General features: G+C 49.3%; 1 protein-coding gene and 1 pseudogene across 1 annotated transcript; both read right to left on the minus strand.

Moving 5' to 3' along the window:
* Positions 1-143: 143 nt before the first annotated feature.
* Positions 144-14,313, minus strand: IL34 (interleukin 34). Its single transcript, XM_021705461.1, has 7 exons — positions 14,198-14,313; positions 10,773-11,184; positions 4,541-4,674; positions 3,258-3,335; positions 2,811-2,972; positions 552-687; positions 144-316 (listed from the first exon to the last, which is right to left on the minus strand). The coding sequence occupies exons 2-7, from the start codon at positions 10,798-10,800 to the stop codon at positions 144-146; spliced, it is 711 nt and encodes a 236-aa protein (XP_021561136.1). The 5' UTR covers positions 10,801-11,184; positions 14,198-14,313.
* An 8-nt stretch (positions 14,314-14,321) lies between these two features.
* Positions 14,322-15,318, minus strand: LOC110593991 (annotated as a pseudogene).
* Between the last annotated feature and the right edge of the window lie 8,217 nt (positions 15,319-23,535).

Below are 23,535 nucleotides of genomic sequence, written 5' to 3' on the forward strand. Positions count from 1 at the left end.
GGGGGGGGGGGGGGGGGGGGGGGGGGGGGGCTCCTCACCACTGCCCAGACAAGTCTCAGGCTCAACCGAACTGCGGGAGAACCTCCCGCTGCCCCACACAGGCTGCTCGGGCCAAGAGGCCTCGGCCTGTGCCCTCAGCAGCTTCACTGAGCCGGGGGTCCGGGTGTGGATCCTGGGGAGTGGGGAAGGGAGATAGGGGGCCTCTGGGACAGAGGGTATAGCTGGGTAGCCACGCACTGTGATGAGGGCTCGGGGCTGTGGGGCTGAGAGCTCGGCACCTCACAGTCCTGCCAATTTAGGACGGAACTTTGTTTACCTGCAGGAAACGGAGAAAAAAAAAAAAAGACTGCAGGAGTGGTCAACAGCCCCCCTCATTCCCAGACCAAGCCCCATTGTTCTTGTCCCTGTACCTGGGGCCCATCTTGGCTTTCCGAAATGCCCTATAGCCCTGGGGAGTGGAGGGCATGCCCCGGAGGGTCCTGGTCTGCTCAGTGACCCTGCGTCTGAAGCCCGGTGTCCTGCCCCCAGCCCCCCCCCCACTTGTTCCTTACAGCAAGAACAGTACAGCAATTCCATGACCCGGAAGCAGTTGTCCAGGAGGGCTTTGGGTCGCACCAGCTTCAGGCTTAGCCTCGGGCCACTCAGGAGTGACACTACCGCCTCCACCTTGGGGCCGACCTCCACATCCTGGAAGGGAGGAGACCGTCAGGACCATGGGTGCCACCCCCCCCCCCAACCCCAGTGAAGAGGCAGGGCCATATCCCAGGAGAAGCCTGGAAACTGCCCTGCGTGGAGCTGCACAAACCATGTGTGGTCACAAACTGTGACCAGGGGGCCTATGGGTAATTTCTCTCCTCCTTCCTGCAGGCACCAAGTTACCTGGGAGGGTCCCCCTCAACAACCCTCACCCAAGCCCATCATCACAGAGGCTCCTCTTTTTCCATCTTTGGAAAAATGATTGTAGGGGGCATCCTTGCTGTTCTAGCCCAGGCCCGGCCACCCGCACACAAGGAGTCCTGGGCCCGGGAGACTGTCCTTGAGGATTCAAAGATCTCCACTGCCTGCAGGGAACAAGACAAAGGACCTGTGAGGGCCGTATCATGAGGACACCTGGGTGCCAGGCACCCCGGGCCGGGCCAGTCTCGAGCTCCAAACTCAGGGTGCTTCTCTCCATAGTACTTAACGGGGCACGGTGCGGGGAGCAGGCAGGCACACTTGGGGGACGGAGCAGGGGGCCAGAGCTGGTGCAGGAGACATGGCCTAGAAAGGAAATGTGGGGCCTGAGCCAGGCAAAGACCTTCCTAAAGGGAGTGTACTGGGTTAAACTGTCTGTCCCCTTAATCCCCTCTCCAAAAAAACTACATCCAGCCCTGGGACCTGTGAACATGACCCTATTTGGAAATAGGACATTTGCAGATGTAATTAAGGATCTCCAGATGAGATCAATTTGAATGTAGGGTGTGCCCTAAATCCAATGACTGGCGTCCTTATAAGAGGGGATGCTAGAGGGAAAGGCCATGTGAGGGTGGAGGCAGAGGTTGGAGTGACATGGCCACAAGCCAACAAGAGTAGCAGCCAGCAGAAGCGGGGAAGAAACAGGAAGGGTTCCTGCTCCCTAGAACCTTCGGAAAGAGCGTGGCCTTGCTGATATACCCTGGGTGCAGGGTTTCCGGCTCCAGGTCTGTGGCAAGAGAATTTCCATATTCCGCCACCAGTAAGTGGTCATTTCTCACAACAACCCAAAAAAGCCAGTCTACAAAGGCTTGGAAAGAGAAGCGAGTGTAGCAGGAGGGAGAAGGGGCCTGTCCCGTGGCCCACTCCCTGGCAGGGAGAACCCACTGCGCACCAGATGCTGGGCATATTTGGAGCGGGGCACAGACCATTAACTCTGTGAGAAAGAAGACAAGACTTAAAGCTGGTTAAATCTGAACCACGTGGGCAGCTCCCAAGAGCTCAGAGTCAGGCTCTCACCAGGAAAACCAAGGATGCAAAACTGTCTCTTCAGGTCAGCTCCAACTCACATTGCCCATGGGCACGAAAGCGCCACCAAGGAGACCAATGGGCCTCTGCCCAAGCCAGAGCCTCCCCAGAACTCCCAGCAGCCGTGGGCTCCTAAACCCTAGTGTCCCCCGCAACTCCCAGCTCTGACTGGGCAGCGGGGGGGGGGGGCTCCCCGGGGAAGGCTCCTACTGCGGGAGTAGGGCAAAATGGGAGATGGGGAGGGGTCCTGCAGTACACCCATGGCCTGCATGGGCTCACACTAATCTGTGAGTTTACTCTGCAGGCTTTTTAGAGGACACATCCCTGAGGCCTCAGATCAATTCTATGGGGCAGGCAATGATCAGGAACCTCTATTATTATTATTACTTGAAGTCCATAGTTCACTTTGTGCTATACATGCGATGGACTTTGACACGAACAGGCTATTACAGTGTCCTGGAGAAGCACTTCATTATACTCTAAAAACCTCCTGTGTTCATCCCTCCACCTATTCATACTTCCTCCCCTCTCCCCCAAAAAAGAAACCTCCAGAAACAAAGCCACAGGGTTCAATGACTTACCTGGGATCCAGAGCAAGAGAGACAGAGCCCAGAGTATCCCCTGCCCCCAGCCCAGGCCACCCACTGGGCACTGGCCATCTCTTCCTCTCAATCATTTTTCCTACACCCTTCAGGACGTGCTGAAACTTTCCATGTGTTCAAATCCTCCCTCAACCATCCTTGACCACCGTGCACCCATGCGCACACCCCACCTCACACACACACACACACACACACACACACACACACCCGCAGCTGAGCACAGCTCACCATGAGGCTTTGCTGCACGTCCAGCAGCAGCGTATGGACCTCCTCCAGGTACTTCCAGGATGGGTGGCCCTCGAGCAGCACTTCCTGCACCGACTCAGTAGCGCTGAGGCTCACCCAGACCCACAGGTACCGCAGCTCCTGCTGGCTGACCCGGGCCTTCTGCTGTGGGGACAGGAGACATCACTGAAGCCCACAGACACGGGTCTCTGGGCCCTCCCTGCCACTGCTGACCACCCCCCACCCAACGTGGCCCCACAAAGAGAGCAGAGCATGGGCATCCACGGTGGCCAGGGAGCAACCTTGGGCCTCAGCCGAGGGCAGGCTTGCTCGCGGAGCTGGGAAATGCCCCCTGGCAGCAGGACCTGCCAAGACCAATGTGCCTCTCAGGCTGGGTCCATGGGGTGTCCCAGGAGGCAGGGGTCTCCCAGCCCAGGAGGGGATTCTCACCAGCTTGGTGATGTTGGCCCTTCTGAGCACCCCCTCATAAGGCACGCTGACCCTGTAGTTGATGGGGAAGTAGTGTTTCTGGGGAAGTACAAGAAGAAACCATGAGGTCAGAGTCAGAAATGGCTCAGGCTCCCCCAGCTCCCAGACAGTCTGATGTAGGAGAGGGCCAAGGACCAGCCCTTTGATACCAGAGGTATCACCCAGCTCCCCACGGGAATGACGACAGCTCTCTTTCCTCTGGGGCACAGAGAAGGCTGAAACCAAACGTGGAGTTCCTATGATGGCAGAAATTTCATGCCAAGAAGTGGTTGAGGGACCTGCTACCCCCAGAGTAGTATATTCTTTGGAGGTGAGGAAGACTACCTTAAGTAAGATTACTCTAAACTTATTATGGTGCTGGTTGCAGAACTCTGCCAATAGGGGCTCCTGGGTGGCTCAGTCGCTGAGCATCTGCCTTCGGCTCAGGTCATGGTCCCAGGGTCCTGGGATCGAGCCCCGCATTAGGCTCCCTGCTCAGCGGGAAGCCTGCTTCTCCTTCTCCCACTCCCCCCTCCTTGTGTTCCTACTCTCCCTGTGTCTCTGTCAAATAAATAAAATCTCTGGGCGCCTGGGTGGCTCAGTCGGTTAAGCGACTGCCTTCGGCTCAGGTCATGATCCTGGAGTGCCGGGATCGAGTCCCGCGTCGGGCTCCCTGCTCATCGGGGAGTCTGCTTCTCCCTCTGACCCTCCTCCCTCTCAGGCTCTCTCTCTCTCATTCTGTCTCAAATAAATAAAAATAAAAAATCTTTAAAATAAATAAATAAAATCTTTAAAAAAAAAAACTCTGCCAATAGACGGAAAACCACGGAGTTGTACACTTCAACAGGTTAATAGTACGGTATGTGAAGGACATCTCAGTAAAGCTGTCAAAAAAAGAAAAAAGTCTTCCAGAGCCACAGTGGCCCATGGGCTTCTCTACCCCACACAAACGGGTGCACATTCCAACTTCTAGGTCCTTATCTGCCCAGCCGGTAATAAGTGCCTGGGGTTCCCCTCAAGGCTTTCTGGAATTCACTCCTGAGTCACAGGGTGAGCGCCATGGAGAGGCAGGATCAAAGGTCCGATCAAGTAGCAGGGGTGGGGGGCCCTGGGGACGGCCAGCAGGGAGGGCACGGTTGGTGCGGACCAGGCGGAGAAAGGGGCCCTGGGCTCAGGGCTGACACGGAGCCAGGGCGGGGCCCGGGGGCCTACACCCTGTGAGCCCGGGAGCTTGGGCAGGGGACACAGCGGGTACCCACGGTTACCATGTACTGCAGACGGTTCCTATACTGCAGCTTGTCCCGCAGAAAGCCAGTGACGGCGCACTCCTCGGTCTGGGTCAAGGGCCACATCTCCAAACCCCCGTTCCCCAAGGCCATGCCAAGGAGGATCCCGAGATCTGTGGGCCGAACCCAACAGCAACACATGAGCACCCCGCGCCACCCCCACGCCGCCTGGGTGTGCAAAGCTGTGCGTGTGTGCCCTCCCTTTTCCCAGCCATGGGAGGGGCGGAGGCGCGGAGCGCTGGGGAGGCCTTCCCCCCACCAGGGTCCAGGCTCACACAGCAAGGCCAGGCGAGCACGAGCAGTCCGGCCAGTGCAGCCCTGCCCCCAGCCAGCAGAGCCCGCCCCACAGTCCCATCCTGAGGTTGGTGTCCAGTCTCCTCCCCACTCCTGCCCCATGGGGCAGGCACAACCTCCTTTCCAGGGCAACCTCGGCCCCCACCCCCTTTAGGGCTGGAGTGTCCTCAAAGCCTGGGTCTGCATTTCCACCTGGGGATTCAGGAGTTCTGGATGCTCGTTCCCACTCTACAAATGACTCTTGAGTGACCGGAGCCAATTGCCTCCCTGCTGTAACTGATCTTGGCTTCCCCCTCAGATGTACAAATCATTGCAGCCCTTCCAATGCGCTCACTCTGGGGAAGCCAACCAAGCTCAGGCTTGCCGCTGCTCCCTCCCAGCGAACGAGCTGCCGCCTTCCGAACATTACCAGCTTTCACCACTGGGGGTCACTGTGACTTCAAAAACAGCTTTTGTGATTTCCCGTAACTGAACACACTTACAAAAAATACCAGAGGAGGGGCACCTGTGTGGCTCAGTCGTTAACCGTCTGCCTTCAGCTCAGGCCATGATCCCAGCGTCCTGGGATCAAGCCTCGTATCGGGCTCCCTGCTAAGTGGGGAGCCTGCTTCTCCCTCTCCCACTCCCCCTGCTTGTGTATCTCTCTCTGTCAGATAAATAATCTTTAAAAAAAAAAAAAAACCTGAGGAGTTGCAAAAAATATGAACAAGCATCAAACTCATCAGAGCAGAAAGAAAACATAGATGGGCAGGAGATGTAGCCAACAAAAATCAAACTCACCAATAAAGGTAAATATATATATATTAAAACAATCAGATGCCATGTTTCACTTATCAAAAATGGAAATTGGGTGGTGGTGTTTTTTTAATTTCATTTCATGACACTTGGTGCCGGCGAAGTAGTGAGGCTCTTATCCTGGAAAGCAATTTGGCAATTTTTATTATTTTTATTATTAGTGGACTTAATAATGTCCACACCCTTTGACCCAATAAGCCTTGAAAATTTTCACATCCTGTGACCTACTGGAGCACCTGGGTGGCGCAGTCTGACTCTTGGTTTCAGCTCAGTTCCTGATCTCAGGGCTGTGAGATCAAGCCCAGCATCAGGCTCCATACTCATCAGGGAGTCGGCTTGGGACTCTCTCTCCCTCTCCCTCTGCCCCTCCCCACCCCTCACTCTCTCTCTCAAATAAATAATCTTTTAAAAATATTAATAAACAGGGGCGCCTGAGTAGCACAGTTGGTTAAGCGTCTGCCTTCGGCTCAGGTCATGATCCCAGGATCCTGGGATCGAGCCCCGCATCGGGCTCCCTGCTCAGCGGGGAGCCTGCGTCTCCCTCTCCCTCTGCCTGCCGCTCCCCTGCTTGTGCTCCCTGTCAAATAAATAAAATCTTTAAAAAAAAGTTTAAAAAAAAAATAATTTTTCACATTCTTTGATCCACTGAACTCATTTTTAGGCATAAGCCTGAAGGAAAACAAGAGCCATCACCAAAAGATTCGTGGACAAAGAGTCCTGTAGCAGAATTCTCTTATACGAATAACAATCTGTAAACGGCCCACATGTTCATTAATGAATGTAGCCAATAAAAACCACATTGCCAAAGAATGCTTATGGTATGCTTATGTGATAAGAAAAGTACTCATGATATGCTTAGTAAAGTCTTAAAAAGCATGACTCAACACCTCTCCTCTGGGCGCACAGCGGGACGTGAATTACCCATGTCTGCATGTGCATGGGAAACGCGAGTGGTGGAAGGAAAGGCACCAAATCTCTGTGGGAGATTTTTACGTTCTTTGTATTTTGTAGGACATACTTTATACTCTACAATCAATACAATCAATATCCAAATTACTATCACAGTCAAAAGCAATAATTTGTTTTTGCTTTTCTTTTTTTTTTTTTTAAGATTTTATTTATTTATTTGCGAGAGAGACAATGAGAGACAGAGAGCATGAGAGGGGGGAGGGTCAGAGGGAGAAGCAGACTCCCTGCCGAGCAGGGAGCTCGATGCGGGACTCGATCCCGGGACCCCAGGATCATGACCTGAGCCGAAGGCAGTCGCTTAACCAACTGAGCCACCCAGGCGCCCAGGATTTTTTTTTTAAGATTTTATTTTATTTGAGAGAGAGAATGAGAGAGAGAGAGAGAGAGCATGAGAGGGGGGAGGGTCAGAGGGAGAAGCAGACTCCCCGCCGAGCAGGGAGCCCGATGCGGGACTCGATCCCGGGACCCCAGGATCATGACCTGAGCCGAAGGCAGTCGCTTAACCAACTGAGCCACCCAGGCGCCCCTGCTTTTCTTTTCTTTCCTTTTTTTTTTTCCCCTCCCAAAAATACCCAGGCAAGCCATTATCTCCTTGCCCCACCCCCGGTTCCCACTAGGCGTTACTGACCTGACTTTCTCCCTCACCTCCCTGGAACTTAGGGAAACTTCTGTTCTTACTCCCTCACTGGCCTGGGCCTGCTCCTGGGCACCTCTCCTCCTCCTCCGCCCTGCTGCCGGGCCTTTGCTCTGGCTGGACTCTCACCCGGAGCGCGCTAGGCGGCCTCAAGCCCTGTTCCGAGGAGGACGGGGAGGACGCGCTGCAGCCCACAAGCCCTTCCTCCCAGAGAAGGGCTATTTTTCAAGTTTGCAAATTTGCAACCCATCTTGCATTTCCTCTCTCTTGTCTCTTCCCAAGCGCTTGCCCCCGGTATTTGGACAAAAGAACAGATAAACAGATACTGAGCCAGTGTTTCTGCCTGCTTCCTATCTTGTCTCTAAGTCATTAAGCTCCTCAGCTTGGCACCCCTGCAGACCGAGATCATTCCTGGTTTACAGTTTTTGCTCACACTTTGCCTTGGCCCTCGGTATCCTCCAGCATGGCAGACCTCTTTCAAGGCCTCACCAAGACTCCTCCCCCCACCCCCCACCAGGCTCTCCCCTGCCTGAACCAGCCCCCACAGTCTCGTCTCTAGCACCATCTGTCCACCTCACTCATTATCTAGACCGGACAACTTGGCCCCTAGTGAGTGAGTCCCTAATGCAGCGAACCACAGCATGGTCTTGTTTACTGAGCACTTTAGGGGTTCATCTTGAACAAGGAATCAGGAGCATGCATCTGAATCTTCTGGAAAGCTGGTTAAGGCCCAGAGTGTCTGATTCAGGAAGTCTGGGGTGGGCCCAGAGAGTCTGTATTTCTAGCAAGTTCCCAGGTGCTGCTGCTGCTGGTCTGGGGACTACACTTTGAGAACCACTGACCTCCAGAGACAGTTGCAAACTGGTGTCCCAAGGGCCACAGCTGGTTCACAGAGATTTCACATAAAAATCTGAATTTGCAACTTGTCTTCAAAAATCAGTATCTCTGTCCACACTTGGCCTTCCTTCCCATGGGGCAGTCACCCCTGCCTGCCCATGTGACCCCTGAAGTCCTACCCTCGCTGCCCTCACCCCTGTCCTGACAACTTTGGCTCCTAGCAGGGAACGAGTCATAGAAAGCCACCGCGTGCCAGCCTGGCATGCATGGGCTCTGCCAGAAACCTTGTCCGTGGGTCATCTGCCTTCCCCCAGACCCAGACTTCCTTTAGATCTGCAGACTGACCACCAACTCCAAATTTAAGCCCCTTTTCAGCTGCCTCCCTCCCAAGAAACAGGCCAGCAAGCCGGTGACCATGGGGCCAGCACGGCTGTAGCCTCACAGTGGCTCTGCTCCTCAGAGAGCCCCACGGCAGTGCACCCCCGACCCTGGAAGGGGGCCACTCTTGCCCCCTCGCCCTCCAGAAAGAAGACACCTCCAAGACAGAAGAGGAGGCTGAAGAAAGAGAAAGTGAGGAAGGAGCTCCCTTCCCGGGTCCCTGGCTGGGAGGGGGAGGGGCTGCACCTGTCCTGGGGACAGCCCCCTTGTGCAGGGACAAATGGGGCTTGTTCACCACCCCACCCGCAGTGACTGAATCTAAACCTGTGCAGAGGGTTGAATAGCATCCCCCTGAAAATCCTTGTTCGCCCAGAGCTTCAGATGTGACCTTATTTGGAAATGGGGTCTTTGCAGATAACGTCAAGGCCCACCCTAAATCCAGTGACCAGGTGTCCTCATAAGAGAAGGAGAGGAGGGCGCCTGGGTGGCTCAGTTGGTTGGGCGACTGCCTTCGGCTCGGGTCATGATCCTGGAGTCCCAGGATCGAGTCCCGCATCAGGCTACCTGCTCGGCAGGGAGTCTGCTTCTCCCTCTCCCGCTCCCCCCTCTTGTGCTCTTTCTCTCTCTCACTCTCTCTCTCAAATAAATAAATAAAATCTTTAAAAAAAAAAAAAAAGAGAAGGAGAGGACACAGAGACATGCAGAGTGTGTCAGGAGGAGACAGACACAGACCGGGGCGATGACACCACAAAGCATGGACTGCCAGGTGCCAATAGAAGCAGGAAGAGGCAGAAAGGAGCCTCCCCTAGAGCTTCGGAGGAGGCGTGGCCCTGCCCACACCTTAATTTTAGACTTCTGGCCTCCAGACCTGGGACAGAATAATCTTCTGCTGTTTTAAGTCACCGAGTTTGTGGCAATTTGTTATGGCAGCCCATCCTTCCCCAGTACCCAGCCCCTTTACGAGTCCCTGACCTGCAGCTCTCGCTGCCTCCCTCCCCACAGCCCATCCTTGCCAGCGCCTGCAGTCAGCCTCCACCATGCCTTCCATTCCGGCCCCACGTCCATCTCTGGAACAGACCCTCATCACTTCCTGGCCAAAAGGTTGCGACAGCACGGCGGGCAAGTAGCACAGACTGATCTTCCGAAAGTAGAGTAACTCCCAGTCACAACCCCATCCCCAGATCTTGAACCTTCCAGAGCTCCCTGCTGTCTCATGAACTGGCCTTTACGGCCTCCACCATCTGAGCGCAAACTGGCTTTCCAGTTTCCAGCCCCACTGCTGAACCTTTGCTCATGCTGTTCCCTCTACCTGGGACACTGTCCTCACCTTCCCACATCTACCTGTGTGAACACGGTCCACGTTCAAAACCATTTCAAGTGGTTCCTCACCCATATTGCCCCTCTTGCTCCTCGTGACCTGGAAGCTTCCAGAACACTGGGTCTGGGTCCTTCTGCCTGTTCTGAATGCCTGATCCTTTGCAGTCTCCCTCCACAAGGGCCAGCCTGGATCCCTTGCAGGATCAAACCCCAGACCTCATCCATGAGGCACACAGTTCCTAACGCCTAACTCGGCGCCAGGCATCGGAGAGAGGGGCGCGAGCTAGCCCAGTCCTTGTTGCCATGGCAGTAACTCTCCAGTGGGCATGTGGGAGGCACCAGAAAAATGTGCTGAACTTGAGTCAATTCAATAGAATCTTGGAGTCTGAAGGGATCTTGGTCTGGCCTCCCACCAGCAGACTTGAGAGGCTTCTAGACGCTTTCTGTCCTCATTTCAACTTATTTTTCTTCTTACCAACAACACTGTTCTCTTTCTGCCTCTTAATTTTGTTCTATCATGGAGGGAGGGGCAGAGGAACAGGATGCCTTCTCCAGCACCTGGTGGCACTTCTGCCATGTGTCTTGGGGCCCACTTTCACGAGCTCCCACCCCCGGCTGGCCACACCCAGGGAGGCCAGAAATCCTCTCTGCCACCTCTGCCCCACCCCTGCCTGTGCACCCCAGAACTGGTGAGCCTGCGAAGGTGGTGCTGCCCCTTGCCCCCAGTGCCTGCCCCATCCCCTTGACCACCCACTGACCATGCCAACCCAGCCTAGGACTTGTACCCCGCATGTGGGTCTGAGCTGGGGTTGGCTAGGGCCAGGGCAGAGGGTGGCCATGGGAGTCCTCAGGCTGTTAAGCTGGGAAGCATCTCAACTTCTCACTGGCAGGAATGGCCCTGCTGCCATGGTTACAGCAGAGCCTGGCTCTGGGCCAAGGCCTCCAAGGGCCGTCTCCACAGACCCCCCCCCCCCCCCCAGTACCCACAGTGCAGCCAGGCGATTCCCCGGGGCATGGTGGTACGCTGTGTCCCCCAGAGAGCAGAGGCGGTGTCCCCGGCCGTGTGTCTATCCACAAAGGCCCAGGTGGGGCCTACATGGCCTTGGGTCAGCGAAGGTGGCCCAAGGCTGGGGAAGGGCTGGCCACAGAGCAGCAGCCCGGCGGGGGGGCGGCAGGTGCTCCTGGGGCAGTGCCCGCCCTTATCTGCCTGGCCGTGTGGAGGGCAGCCGGGGGGCGGCAGCTGCAAGTCCCATGGCAGCCGGGACCTGGCCTGAGACTCCGGCCTCGGGGTCTTCCCTCTCGAGCAGGACAGAGTCCCCAGCAGGCCCCTTGGAATCTGGGGCCGGGTTGTGCTTTCTCTGATTTCTCCGTCTGCAGCTGCTCAGTGTGAAATCTGGCTCTGGAGGGAGAAAGGAGGAGAGAAACGGGTTATGTAAGAATAGTGCTGCCACTCAGCCATCAGCCACCAGCACGGAGAGTCTGTGCGCGCTGCACCCACTGCTGGCAGGGGCCCCAGGGAGAGACCGGGGGCCGGCTACTCGACCGCACACGAGAAAGGACTTCAGAACATCCCAAGGGCAGCGCCGGTCCGGGGTGAGTTACGATGACACCAGCTGACAGCCACGGGCCTCGACAAAAGCAGGACCAAGGGATGAATGGCTGAACGCGTCCAATCAAGGAAGCTTCCTGAATGAGGTGAGGCTGCATGCAGGTCAAGTACCCGGATGACTCAGGCTGCCAGGACATTAAAACAGCAGCTCTCTTGGTGGCTTCCTCTTGCACAAATTTCCCGGAAAGTGCTGAGTACTTCGAGTACTGAGTACTTTGAGTACTGAGCCCACCACACATCCTGGACCCCCAGACCCTGACGGAGAAGCCAAGAAAGTAAGAAATGGGGTCAGGGTCACCTTCATGGTGGTTCTAGCCCTCGAGCCCCTCCAAAATGGAGGAAATGTGTGAAAGCTGAGGAAGACACCCAGCAGGAGTGACCTGGTGAAACAGGAGCTAGAGCCTTTGGGGTGGCACAGAGAAAACCAGGCTGCTCCCAGAGGCCTGGAAACAGGGCCCCTCCCCGGCAAATGAGGCCGGACCAGTGGCCTGACAGCCGTCTGCCTCAGGGAGTGGCCTTCCCCACAACTGAGAGGGCACCCTCTCTTCCTCTCTCTCTCTCCCCGCTCTCTCATGGGGGAGGGTGAGGAGATTGAGAACGTGCCTCTCCCATGCCACCCCTAGTCTACCCCATGGCTGACAGCAGGCATGAGGAAGCTCACACAGTGAACAGGTGTGCAAGAAAGTAGATGCTAGAATGTTCTGCATAGTTCAGTTGTGAATACTGTGTTTTAAAAATATATAATCACGGGACGCCTGGGTGGCTCAGTCAGTTAAGCGGCTGCCTTCAGCCCAGGTCATGATCCCAGGGTCTTGGGATCGAGTCCCACATAGGGCTCCTTGCTCAGCAGGGAGCCTGCTTCTCCCTGTCTCCCTCTGCTTGTGTTCTCTCTGTCAAATAAATAAAATCTTTAAAAATACATATATATATATAATCACATTACTATTATTGCACATTCCCAAATCAAGAATTCCTTGTATCACCTAATACAGAATCCATGTTCGATTTTCCCCAGTTGTTGTTGTTTTTTTTTTTGTTTTTTTTTTTTAAGATTTTTTATTTATTTGCGAGAGAGAGAATGAGAGAGAGCATGAGAGGGAGGAGGGTCAGAGGGAGAAGCAGACTCCCCGCTGAGCAGGGAGCCCGATGTGGGACTCGATCCCGGGACTCCAGGATCATGACCCGAGCCGAAGGCAGTCGCCTAACCAACTGAGCCACCCAGGCGCCCTTCCCCAGTTGTTTTTAAAATGTCTTTTTTTTTCTTAAGTTGCTTTGTTTGAATCGAGAGCCTAACAAAGTCCATTGGTTGATGTGTCTGTACATCTTTTTCCCTTTCTTTTTTTTAATATTAAGATATAATTCACATACCATAAAATTTGCCATTTTAAAGTGTATAATTCAGTGGAATTTTTTTTTTTTAGTAGATTCACAAAGTTGTGCAACAAACACCCACAATCTAATTCCAGAACATCTTCATCACCCCCAAAAGAAACTGTATTCATTTGCAGTCTCTGTTTATTTCCTCCCCCCCACCCAACCCCTGGGGCAAGCAACCACTCATTTGCTTTCTGTCTCTATGGATTTGCTTCCCCTGGACGTTTCCTATCAATGGAGTCATACAGTATGTGGTCCTTCAGGACTGACTTCTTTCACTTAGCGTAATGTTTTCAGGGTTCATTCATCTTGTACCGTGCAATAAACTTAATGTGTCCCCCTAAGTTCCTATGTTGAAGCCCTAGCCCCCAGTGTGATGGGAGATGGGACTTTTGGGAGGTAATTAGGCTTAGATGAGATCAGAAGGGTGGGGCCTTGTGATGGGATTTGTGACTTTATAAGAGCCACCAGAGAGAGAGCTTGCTCGCTCTCTCTGCGTGCCCCCACAGACAAGAGGTCATGTGAGCACACAACGAGAAGGCGACCACCTGCAATTCAAGGGGAGAGTCCACACCAGAAATCAACCATGCTGGTACCCTGATCTCAGACCTCCAGCCTCTGGAACTGTTAGCAAGTAAATTTCTGTTCTTTAAGCTACACATCTATGGCATTTTATTATGGCAGCCCAATCAGGTGAAGACATAGTATCTGTCAGTACTTCACTCCCTTTTTTTTTTTTTTTTTCTAATTTTTAAAATTTTTTTAAGATTTCTTTTTTTTTTCTTTTCCCAACATGAGGCTCGAACTCATTACCCTGAGGTCTAGTTACATTCTCCCCTTACTGAGCCAGCCAGCTTCCCCTCCCTTTTTTTTTTTTTTTTTTAAGTGTCAAACATTTTACTCTCTTAATTTTTTGCCCTTTTACAAGAGGATTTCACTGGGGTGCCTGGGTGGCTCAGTTGGTTAGGCATCCAACTCTTGATTTTGGCTCAGGTCATGATCTCAGGGTCATGGGATCAAGCCCCTCCTCAGGCTCCACGCTTAGTGTGGAGTCTGCTTGTCCCTCTTCTTCTGCTCCTCCCCCTACTCTCTCTCTCTCTCAAAAATAAACCAATCTTGGGGCGCCTGGGTGGCTCAGTCGTTAAGCGTCTGCCTTCGGCTCAGGTCATGATCCTGGAGTCCCGGGATCGAGTCCCGCATCGGGCTCCCTGCTCCGCGGGAAGCCTGCTTCTCCCTCTCCCCCTCCCCCTGCTTGTGTTCCCTCTCTCGCTATGTCTCTCTCTGTCAAATAAATAAATAAAATCTTTAAAAAATAAAAAAATAAAATAAACAGTAAAACAAAAATTCACAAGTTGCTTCCCTGTCCATCCCCTCCCTCCCTCCCACACCCGCAGTCTTGGCACCAGCCCCCTTTCCTTCACCCACTCACACAGACCCAGGGGATCCAACGGAGAAAGCCAAAGTGCTCCAAGTACACGGAGATGCGGAGAAGAGAGGAGGTAAGCTGTGTCCACATTCAAGGTCACACTGAGCAAGTTCTGGATGGTTTCCTCTCATGACACAAACTGAAAAAGAAAATTCCCCAGACCAGATGCTTCAAACCTGAAGCCCCAGCACTGCTGAAGAATGCCAAAGAAAATGTGGTTGACATCAAAGTCACCCACACCCATGCCCTCATCCAGGTCCTGTCCAGTGTCAGAATGAGTCTTCTTCTCGGGATCAGTGAGAAGAGCAAAAGCTTGCAAAAGCTTCTCTGACTTCCTTGAACTTTTCCTCCTCCTCCTTCTGAACTTCAGCACTGGCTCTCCCGTGCCCGTCTGCGTGGTGCTTCAAGGCTCGTTGCTGATAGTTTTCTTGATCTCCTCCTCAGAGGCATTCATGTCCACTCCCAGAAACTTGTAGTAAACTTTCCTTGCTTTTCTTTAGCACCAGCTGTGTGGTGTTTTAGGAGCTGTGCATGTTCTTATGTTTTCTCCGTCTGATACACTTTTCCACAGTCCTGTACTGCTTTTTCAAATTGTTCCGTATCCATGTAACACTGAACTTTTCCCAAGGAGGCTTTTAATTAAGTGGAATCAAGCTTCACTGCATTTGTGCAATCTTCTATTGCACCATCTAGTCTCCTAAGCTTGGAATGATCTATACCCCAGTTACAGTAGAATTCAGCATTTGTTTTTATATTGTTGGGGGTCTGTCCCCAGGGCTTCTGTGTATAGTTCATACGCCAGCTTGTAATTTCCTTCTTCTTGCTCTGCTTTAAGTGCTTTGGCATTTCTGCAAGCAAGGGAGGCATTTTTGGGGTCAGGGGCCATCTGGAGAGCCTGTACAAAAAAAAAAACTGTACTACCTTCTCAATACGGTCTTCCTAATAACGGCAGAGACCTCATACATACAGAGCATGGCCACTGGTGGAATGTCACTGGCTGCAGACCGTGCTTCTGGATAATGACCCAGCATCGCTAAATATTCTGCTTTGGTGATTTTGAAGCAATGGCAGGCAGGGGAATGCGGATACACCACATTTTCCCTAGCCATTCATCAGTTGATGGACATTAGGGCTGTTTTCACCGGGGCGGAGGCAGGGGGGCGCTAATACAAATGATATTGCTATGAACACTCCTGTACAAGTCTTTGTGTGGACATAGGTTTTTTTCCTTGGGTATGTTCCCAGGAATGGGGTTGCCGGGTCATGTGCTTAATCTATGTTTAACTTTCTGAGGAACCAAGCTGTTTTCCAAAGCAGCTACACCATTTTATATTTATATATCCCATCCACAGTGAATGAGTGTTCTGATTTCTCCACATTCTTGTCAATGTTTGTTATTATCTTTTTATTATTATTATTATTATTATACCCATCAGTGGGTGTGAAATGGTATTTCATGTGGTTTTTACTTGCATTTTCCTGATGACTAGAGATACTGAGCATCTTTTCATGTGCTTACTGGCCATTTGTATATCTTCTTCGGAGAAATGTCTATTCAAGTCCTTTACTTGACTAATTAGTCAAGTAGTTAGTTTTTTTTTTAAGATTTTATTTTTTTAAGATTTATTTGACAGAGAGAGACACAGTGAGAGAGGGAACACAAGCAGGGGGAGTGGGAGAGGGAGAAGCAGGATTCCTGCGGAGCAGGGAGCCCAATGCGGGGCTTGATCCCAGGACCCTGAGATCATGACCTGAGCCGAAGGCAGACGCTTAACGACTGAGCCACCCAGGCACCCCAGGATTTTATTTCTTTTTAAAGATCTTATTTATTTGACAGAGAAAAAGAGAGCAAAAGAGGAAACATAAGCAGGGGGAATGGGGGAGGGAGAAGCAGACTTCCCGTCGAGCAGGGAGCCCGATGGAGGGCTCAATCCCAGGACCCTGGGATCATGACCTGAGCCAAAGGCAGATGCTTAATAACTGAGCCACCCAGGTGCCCTAAGATTTTATTTTTAAGTAATCTCAACACCCAATGTGGGGCTTCAACTCACAACCCTGAGACCAAGAGTCCCATGCTCCACTAACTGAGCTAGCCGGGCACCCCCATCTTTTTTTTTTTTTTAGTTTTAACAGTTCTATTTTTCTTTAAAGTATTTTATTTATTTACTTGAGAGAGAGAGCACAGAGAGGGAGAAGTAGACCCCCACTGTGCAAGAAGCCTGATGCGAAGCTCAATTCCAGGACCCTGGGATCACAACCCAAGCCAAAGGCAGACACTTAACCAACTTAGCCACCCAGGCACCCCGAGTTGTAACAGTTCTTAATACATTCTGGGTACTAGACTCTTATTAGATATATGATTTGTAGAAAAAACACAATCTCTTCAACAAATGGTGTTGGGAAAACTGGACAGCCTCATGCAGAAGAATGAAACTGGACCATTTCCTTACACCATACACAAAAATGGACTCAAAATGGATCAAAGACCTAAATGTGACACAGGAATCCATCAAAGTCCTTAAGGATAACATAGGCAGCAACCTCTTCAACCTCGGCTGCAGCAACTTCTTGCTAGACACGTCTCCAAAGGCAAGGGAAACAAAAGCAAAAATGAACTATTGGGACTTCATCAAGATAAAAAGCTTTTGCACAGCAAAGGAAATAGTCAACAAAACCAAAAGACAATTGACACAACAGGAGAAGATATTTGCAAATGACATATATCAGATAAAGGGCTAGTATCCAAAATCTATGAAGAACTTATTAAACACAACACCCAAAGAATAAATAATCAAGAAATGGGCAGAAGACATGAACAGATATTTATGCAAAGACGACATCCAAATGGCCAACAGACACATGAAAAAGTGCTCAACATCACTTGGCATCGGGGAAATACAAATTAAAACCACAAAGAGATACCACCTCACACCAGTCAGAATGGCTAAAATTAACAAGTCAAGAAACAGCAGATGTTGGTGAGGATGCAGAGAAAGGGAAACCCTCCTACACTGTTGGTGGGAATGCAAGCTGGTGCAGCCACTCTGGAAAACAGTATGGAGGCTCCTCAAAAAGTTGAAAATAGAGCTACCCTATGACCCAGCCATTGCACTACTGGGTATTTACCCCAAAGATACAAATGTAGTGACCCGAAGGGGCACGTGCACCCCAATGTTTATAGCAGCAACGTCCACAATAGCCAAACTATGGAAAGAGCCCAGATGTCCATCGACAGATGAATATATGTGTGTATACACACACACACACACACACACAGGAATATTACGCAGCCATCAAAAAACGAAATCTTGCCATTTGCAATGCATGGATGGAACTAGAGAGTATTATGCTAAGCGAAATAAGTCAATCAGAGAAAGACAATTATCCTATGATCTCATTGATATGCAGAATTTAAGGAACAAGGCAGAGGATCGTAAGGGAAGAGAGGAAAAAAATGAAACAAGACAAATCCGAGAGGGAGACAAATCCATAAAAGACTCTTAATCTTAAGAAACAAACAGAGTTGCTGGAGTGGTGGGGGATGGGAGGGATGGGGTAGCTGGGTGATGGACATTGGGGAGGATAGGTGTTGTGGTGAGCACTGGGTATTGTCTAAGACTGATGAATCACAGACCTGTGCTCCTGAAACAAATAGTACATTATATGTTAATAAAAAATAAATTTTAAAAAAGATATATGATTTGTAAGTATTTTCTCCCATTTTGTGGGGTGTTTTTTCACCTTTTTGATAGGATCCCAGGATGCACAAAAGTTTTTAAATCTGATGAAGTCCAATTTATCTTTTTTTTTCTTTTTTGGTGGTTTGTGCTTTTGGTGTCCTAAGAAACTGCTGCCTAATCTGAGATCACAAAGATTTACATGTGTTTTATTCTAAGAGTTTTACGGTTTTAGCTCTTCTATTTAAATCTGTGATACATATGGAGTTAATTTTTGTATATGGTGTGAGGTAAGAGCCCAACTTCATTCTTTTGTGTGGGGCTATCCAATTGTCCCAGCACCATTTTTTGAAAAGACTGTCTTTCCTCCATTGGATGGCATTGGCACCCTCACCAAAACTCAGTTGACCACAGACGCATAGACAGATGGGGATTTACTTCTGGAATCTCAATCCTATTCCATTGATCTGTATGTTTACCTCTATGCCAGTAACCCACTATCTTAATTTCCGTAGATCTGTGGTAAGTTTTGAACTCTTAAGACTTTTTTTTTTTTATTTGAGAGAGAGAGAATGAGAGACAGAGAGCACGAGAGGGAAGAGGATCAGAAGGAGAGGCAGACCCCCCACTGAGCAGGGAGCCCGATGTGGGACTCGATCCCGGGACTCCAGGATCGTGACCTGAGCCGAAGGCAGTCGCTTAACCAACTGAGCCACCCAGGCGCCCCGAACTCTTAAGACTTTTTAATCTATGAAAGTTTACTTTCCCTTTTTGTTATTGTTGAAGAAACTGGGTCACTTGTCCTATAGACCTACCACATTGTGCATTTGGTTGATTGCACCCTTGGAATGCCATTCAACATATTTATCACTGCGTTTCTTAATATTCAGATCAAAAAGCTTCACTGGGTTTGGGTAGGGTTTCCACAGGAGGTACCGCCTTACAGCAGGAGACACAAAATGTCTTCTCATCCCCCTTTAGTAAGCTAATGTCATGTTCTTTATTCATGATTCATCTATTATACAGTTCTCCGTCAGCCTTTTATCTTTCATCAAACATTGATGATTCTAGCCCTCATCCAGTATTCCATTAGTCAATCCAGGTGGTGACTTTCTGCTTCTACCTTTCCTTCTACGTTTATTACTGTGATCCTCCTAGAAAGGAGAACGTTCCCTCCTCATGTTTTCTTACCTCAAAGTTTGTTCTGTAGAGAAAAAGCACGATAACAGTTTGCTTCTTTCCCTTGACTTATGTGCCACTTTTCAGAATGAGTTCTTCCCTAGAATCCTCCAAAGGTAATGAATGATTCTTCAGTATCATTTTGAATTCATTCATCTTTTAACTTACATATTTCAATCCATTAAAGTTACTTTTAAGGCAGGTTTATTGAAGTAAAATTGATATACACTGAAGTTCACCCTCTTTAAGTGTACAGTGTGATGAGTTTTAACGAATATACACAAACATATTATTCTAAGATCTGGAACATTTCTATCACCCCCAAAAACTTCTCCTGTATCCCTTTGCTGCCAATCCCTTTCCCCATCCTATACCTCTGACAAACATTTATCTAATTGCTGTTCCTAATAGAGTTTTCCCCCCAAAACATTATATAAACAGAATCATAAAGTATGTTGCCATTTCTGTCCTGTCTTCTTTCATTTAGCAAACGTGTTGGGGATTCACCATGTTGCTGAGTGTATCAGTGGTCTTTTCCTTTTATTACTGAGTAGCATTCCATTATACCACAATTTGTTTATCCATTTATCAAATGACATTTGCGTTGCTTCCAGGGTTTTGCAAGTATGACTAAAGCCACATACATTTGCATAGAAATGGTCTTTCTGTGGAAATATATTATTTTTCTTCGGGAAATACCTAGGAGTGAGTCACTGGGCCATATGATAGCTGGAGATTTAACAATAAGATATTGGAAAACAGTTTGTTATTCTTCTTGGTGCCCAAGTTATTTCATCATTAGGATAGTGGGAGCTCCTTCCAGTAGGGTCCTGTCCTACTAACATGACTCAGTAGTCTTCAATAGCTTCCCTGCTTTCAAGCATGAGTGGAGGTTCCAGGCTCATCTTGGACATTTTCTGCCTCAGACTAGAAATCAGCTACTTTTCCACAGAGCTCTTTTAGTAGGGAATGATACCAAAAAACCAGAGCCTGAGCACTACAGGGTGCTTATTACTACCTGGTTGTCAGTGTCCATAGGCTCTTCAGGTGGAGAGACCTAGGAAATTAATCTTTTTTTGAGAGAGACAGAGACCCAGCGAGCATACATGCAAGTGAGGGGGAGGGGCAGAGGGAGAGAGAGAATCTTCAACAGGCTCCACGCTCAGCCCAGAGCCCAGTGTGGGACTTGATCTCATGACCCTGAGATCATGACCTGAGCTGAAATCAAGAGTTGGACACTTAACCGAGACACCCAGGTGCCCCAGAAATTAGTATTTTTAAATAGAAAAATAAATCATTAATTTGTAGATAAATCATTAGAATTATAAGTTTTTTTAACTTCTTTGGATTATTTGCATCTCTTTTGTCTTGTGCTGAAAGTCTTTTTCTTAATGACACTTAAGATGATTATTTGTTTTGTCCTTCTATACAGACAGTAGTTTCAAAATGGTAACAGTGCTATAACTTAACAAGTCCATGCAGTTTAAGATTTCTTTGTGGTTCTTTCTATCTTTAGTTATCTCCTCATTAGAAGTAAACAGTAAAAAAACAAACAAAAAAAACATACATTTCCATCTGTTTATTATTTTTAGGGATTTTTAAAAATTTTAATTATAGGGGCGCCTGGGTGGCTCAGTTGGTTAAGCGACTGCCTTCGGCTCAGGTCGTGATCCTGGAGTCCCGGGATCGAGTCCCGCATCGGGCTCCCTGCTCGGCAGGGAGCCTGCTTCTCCCTCTGACCCTCCCCCCTCTCATGCTCTCTCTCCCTCAAATAAATAAATAAAATCTTTAAAAAAAATAATTAAAAAAATTTTTAATTATACAAAACATGTAATTCCAAAGTAAAAACCATAAAAATATGTTCAGAAAGTTCTAGCTTCCACTCCCTAGCTTTCCCCCCCATCATTTCCCTCCCCCTGAAGATAAACATTTTATATTTTTTGGCTTATCCTTGAATTGTTCATATTTCAAAATAGAAGAAGGGGTGCCTGGGTGGCTCATTTGGTTAAGTGTCTGACTCTTGATTTCAACTCAGGTAATGATCTCAGGGTCCTGGGATCGAGCCCCAGTCAGGCTCCACACTCAGCCAGAGTTTGCTTGGGATTCTCTCTTTCCCTCTCCCTTTGCCCCTCCCCCCAGTTGTGCCCTCTCTAAAATAAGTAAATAAAATCTTTTTAACAAAATAGAAAAGCAGGTTTCTCGTAGTTCGTATCTTTTTCCTACAAAAGGTAGCATATTATTTTTAAAGCATATTGGTTTTTTTTTTTTAATTTTTTTTAAAGATTTTGAGAGAGGGCACGAGCTGGGGGAGGGGCAGAGGGAGGGGTACAGGGAGAAGCAGACTCCCCACTGAGCAGGGAGCCCAATGCGGTGCTTAATCTCAGGACCCCGAGATTATGACCTGAGCCAAAGGCAGACGCTTAACTGACTCAGCCAATCCAGGCACCCCTAAAAACTTTTTACTTTAAAATAACACACACAGGGCGCCTGGGTGGCTCAGTTGGTTGGGCGACTGCCTTCGGCCCAGGTCGTGATCCCGGAGTCCTGGGATCGAGTCCCACTTCGGGCTCCCGGCTCAGCGGGGAGCCTGCTTCTCCCTCTGGCCCTATCCCCTCTCATGCTGTTTCTCTCTCTGTCAAATAAATAAATAAATCTTTAAAAATAATAATAAATAAATAAATAAAAATAAAATAACACACAGATAGGGGCACCTGGCTGGCTCAGTCAGTAGAGCATAGGACTCTTGATCTCGGGGTTGTGAGTTTGAGCCCCATGTTGGATGTAGAGAATACTTAAAAATAATAATATAAAATATTTAAAATAAAACACAGATAGGAATAACATAAAACAAATATACTGTTTAGTGAATTATTGTAAGACAATCGTGCCTTGGAACTCTCACCAAATCAAGAAACAGAAAAGTTGGCCAGGCCCTCTAGAAGTCCCTCCACGAGACCCAATCACAGCTCCCCGCTAAGAGTAACCATAATCCTATGACAGCATTCACCTTGCTGGTTTCTTTACGGCTTTATCCAGCACATTATCAAGTGTGAATCCCTAAACACTATAGTTTTTAAGCTTTGTCCTTTTTTCAAATTTCATATATCTTTTGGGGTGCCTGGGTGGCTCAGTCGGTTAAGCGTCTGCCTTCGGCTCAGGCTGTGATCCCAGGGTCCTGGGATCTAGCCCCACATTGGGCTCTCTGCTCAGAGAGGAGCCTGCTTCTCCCTCTCCCTCTGCCTGCCGCTCTGCCTACTTGTGCTGTCAAATAAATAAAATCTTTTAAAAATTTTTTCGTGTATCTTTTAAGTCTGTTTTCATCTATGGGATTTCCCTTCCATCCCATTCTTTCCCTTACAATTCATCTGTTGAAGAACCCAGGATATTTGCGCTGTAGAGTGTCTCCCGTCCAGACTTCATCGACTGCACATTCATGGTACAATTCAATATGTTCCTTTGTCCTCTGTTTCTGCACACTGGCAGTTGGGTCAGACTCAAGCTCAAACCCTTTGTTACCAGTATAAGTGGAATTGGGTTATTTCAACAGGGGGTTTGTAAGGTCTGATAATCATTCTTTTCTAATGTTGATGGCCCCTGACACTTCATGCCTAGACCCATTAGTTCATTGAGGGTTGCTAAGTGTGATATTCTCACTTACTTTGGTATCTGATCAAGGCTTTTCCCACGAGGCAGGAGGAGATTGGCAATTCTGCCAAGATGTCTGATATGAATGAAACATTGTACTATTTTCCCACATCTGACCTCTCTATGAAATCAGAAAGGCTCCAGACCTGTGTGATCTGTTTTCAAGTGCCTGTTTCCCAGACAAAACTGGACGGGATCCAGACATGCACTGCCCTGATGCTTGTGATCCAAAGTCACCTGGCAGATTTTATCAAGTAAGACCCACTCCTGGGTCCACAGACCAAAAGCTTGGAGCAAGCAGTACACTCCTGGCAGGTGCTGCATGGACGTAACAATTAGTAGCAGCATCTGGGAGGCCTGGCACCCATGCCAGATCCCTCGGGCACCTTCCAAGCTGGCATACTGTCTTAGGTGAAACGGAACATGAACACTTGCCCAGATCTGCAGCTGACCAAAGCGCTGAGACAGGAAGATGTGTTCCTTAGCCTCTCCTTGGAGTCGGGTGCCTAGCACAACACTATTGGGGCAATATTTACATAGATTGAGACCTATTTCTCTATAGTCACTCACCTTTTTACTCAAATTAACTTGTAAAGAAAATGTGATAACACATTAGGAGAAAAACAGTTGTCACTTGCCAAAATGAAAAGGTGACATCAAGGAAAGCAAAACGAAGTTAAATTCTAGTGAGAAAGCTTTGCCTTTTGAAGGCTCTGAGCTACGGATCTGCTCTCTTTTGTTGGAAAAGGGAGACGAGCAAGGGTTAGAGAACTGTAAGGAACAAACTAAGGGATGTTGGAGGGGAGGGGATTGGGGAGGATGGGGCAACTGGGGGATGGG

Source organism: Neomonachus schauinslandi, chromosome 16 (assembly GCF_002201575.2).
Source record: "Neomonachus schauinslandi chromosome 16, ASM220157v2, whole genome shotgun sequence".
Taxonomy (NCBI): Eukaryota; Metazoa; Chordata; class Mammalia; order Carnivora; family Phocidae; genus Neomonachus; species Neomonachus schauinslandi.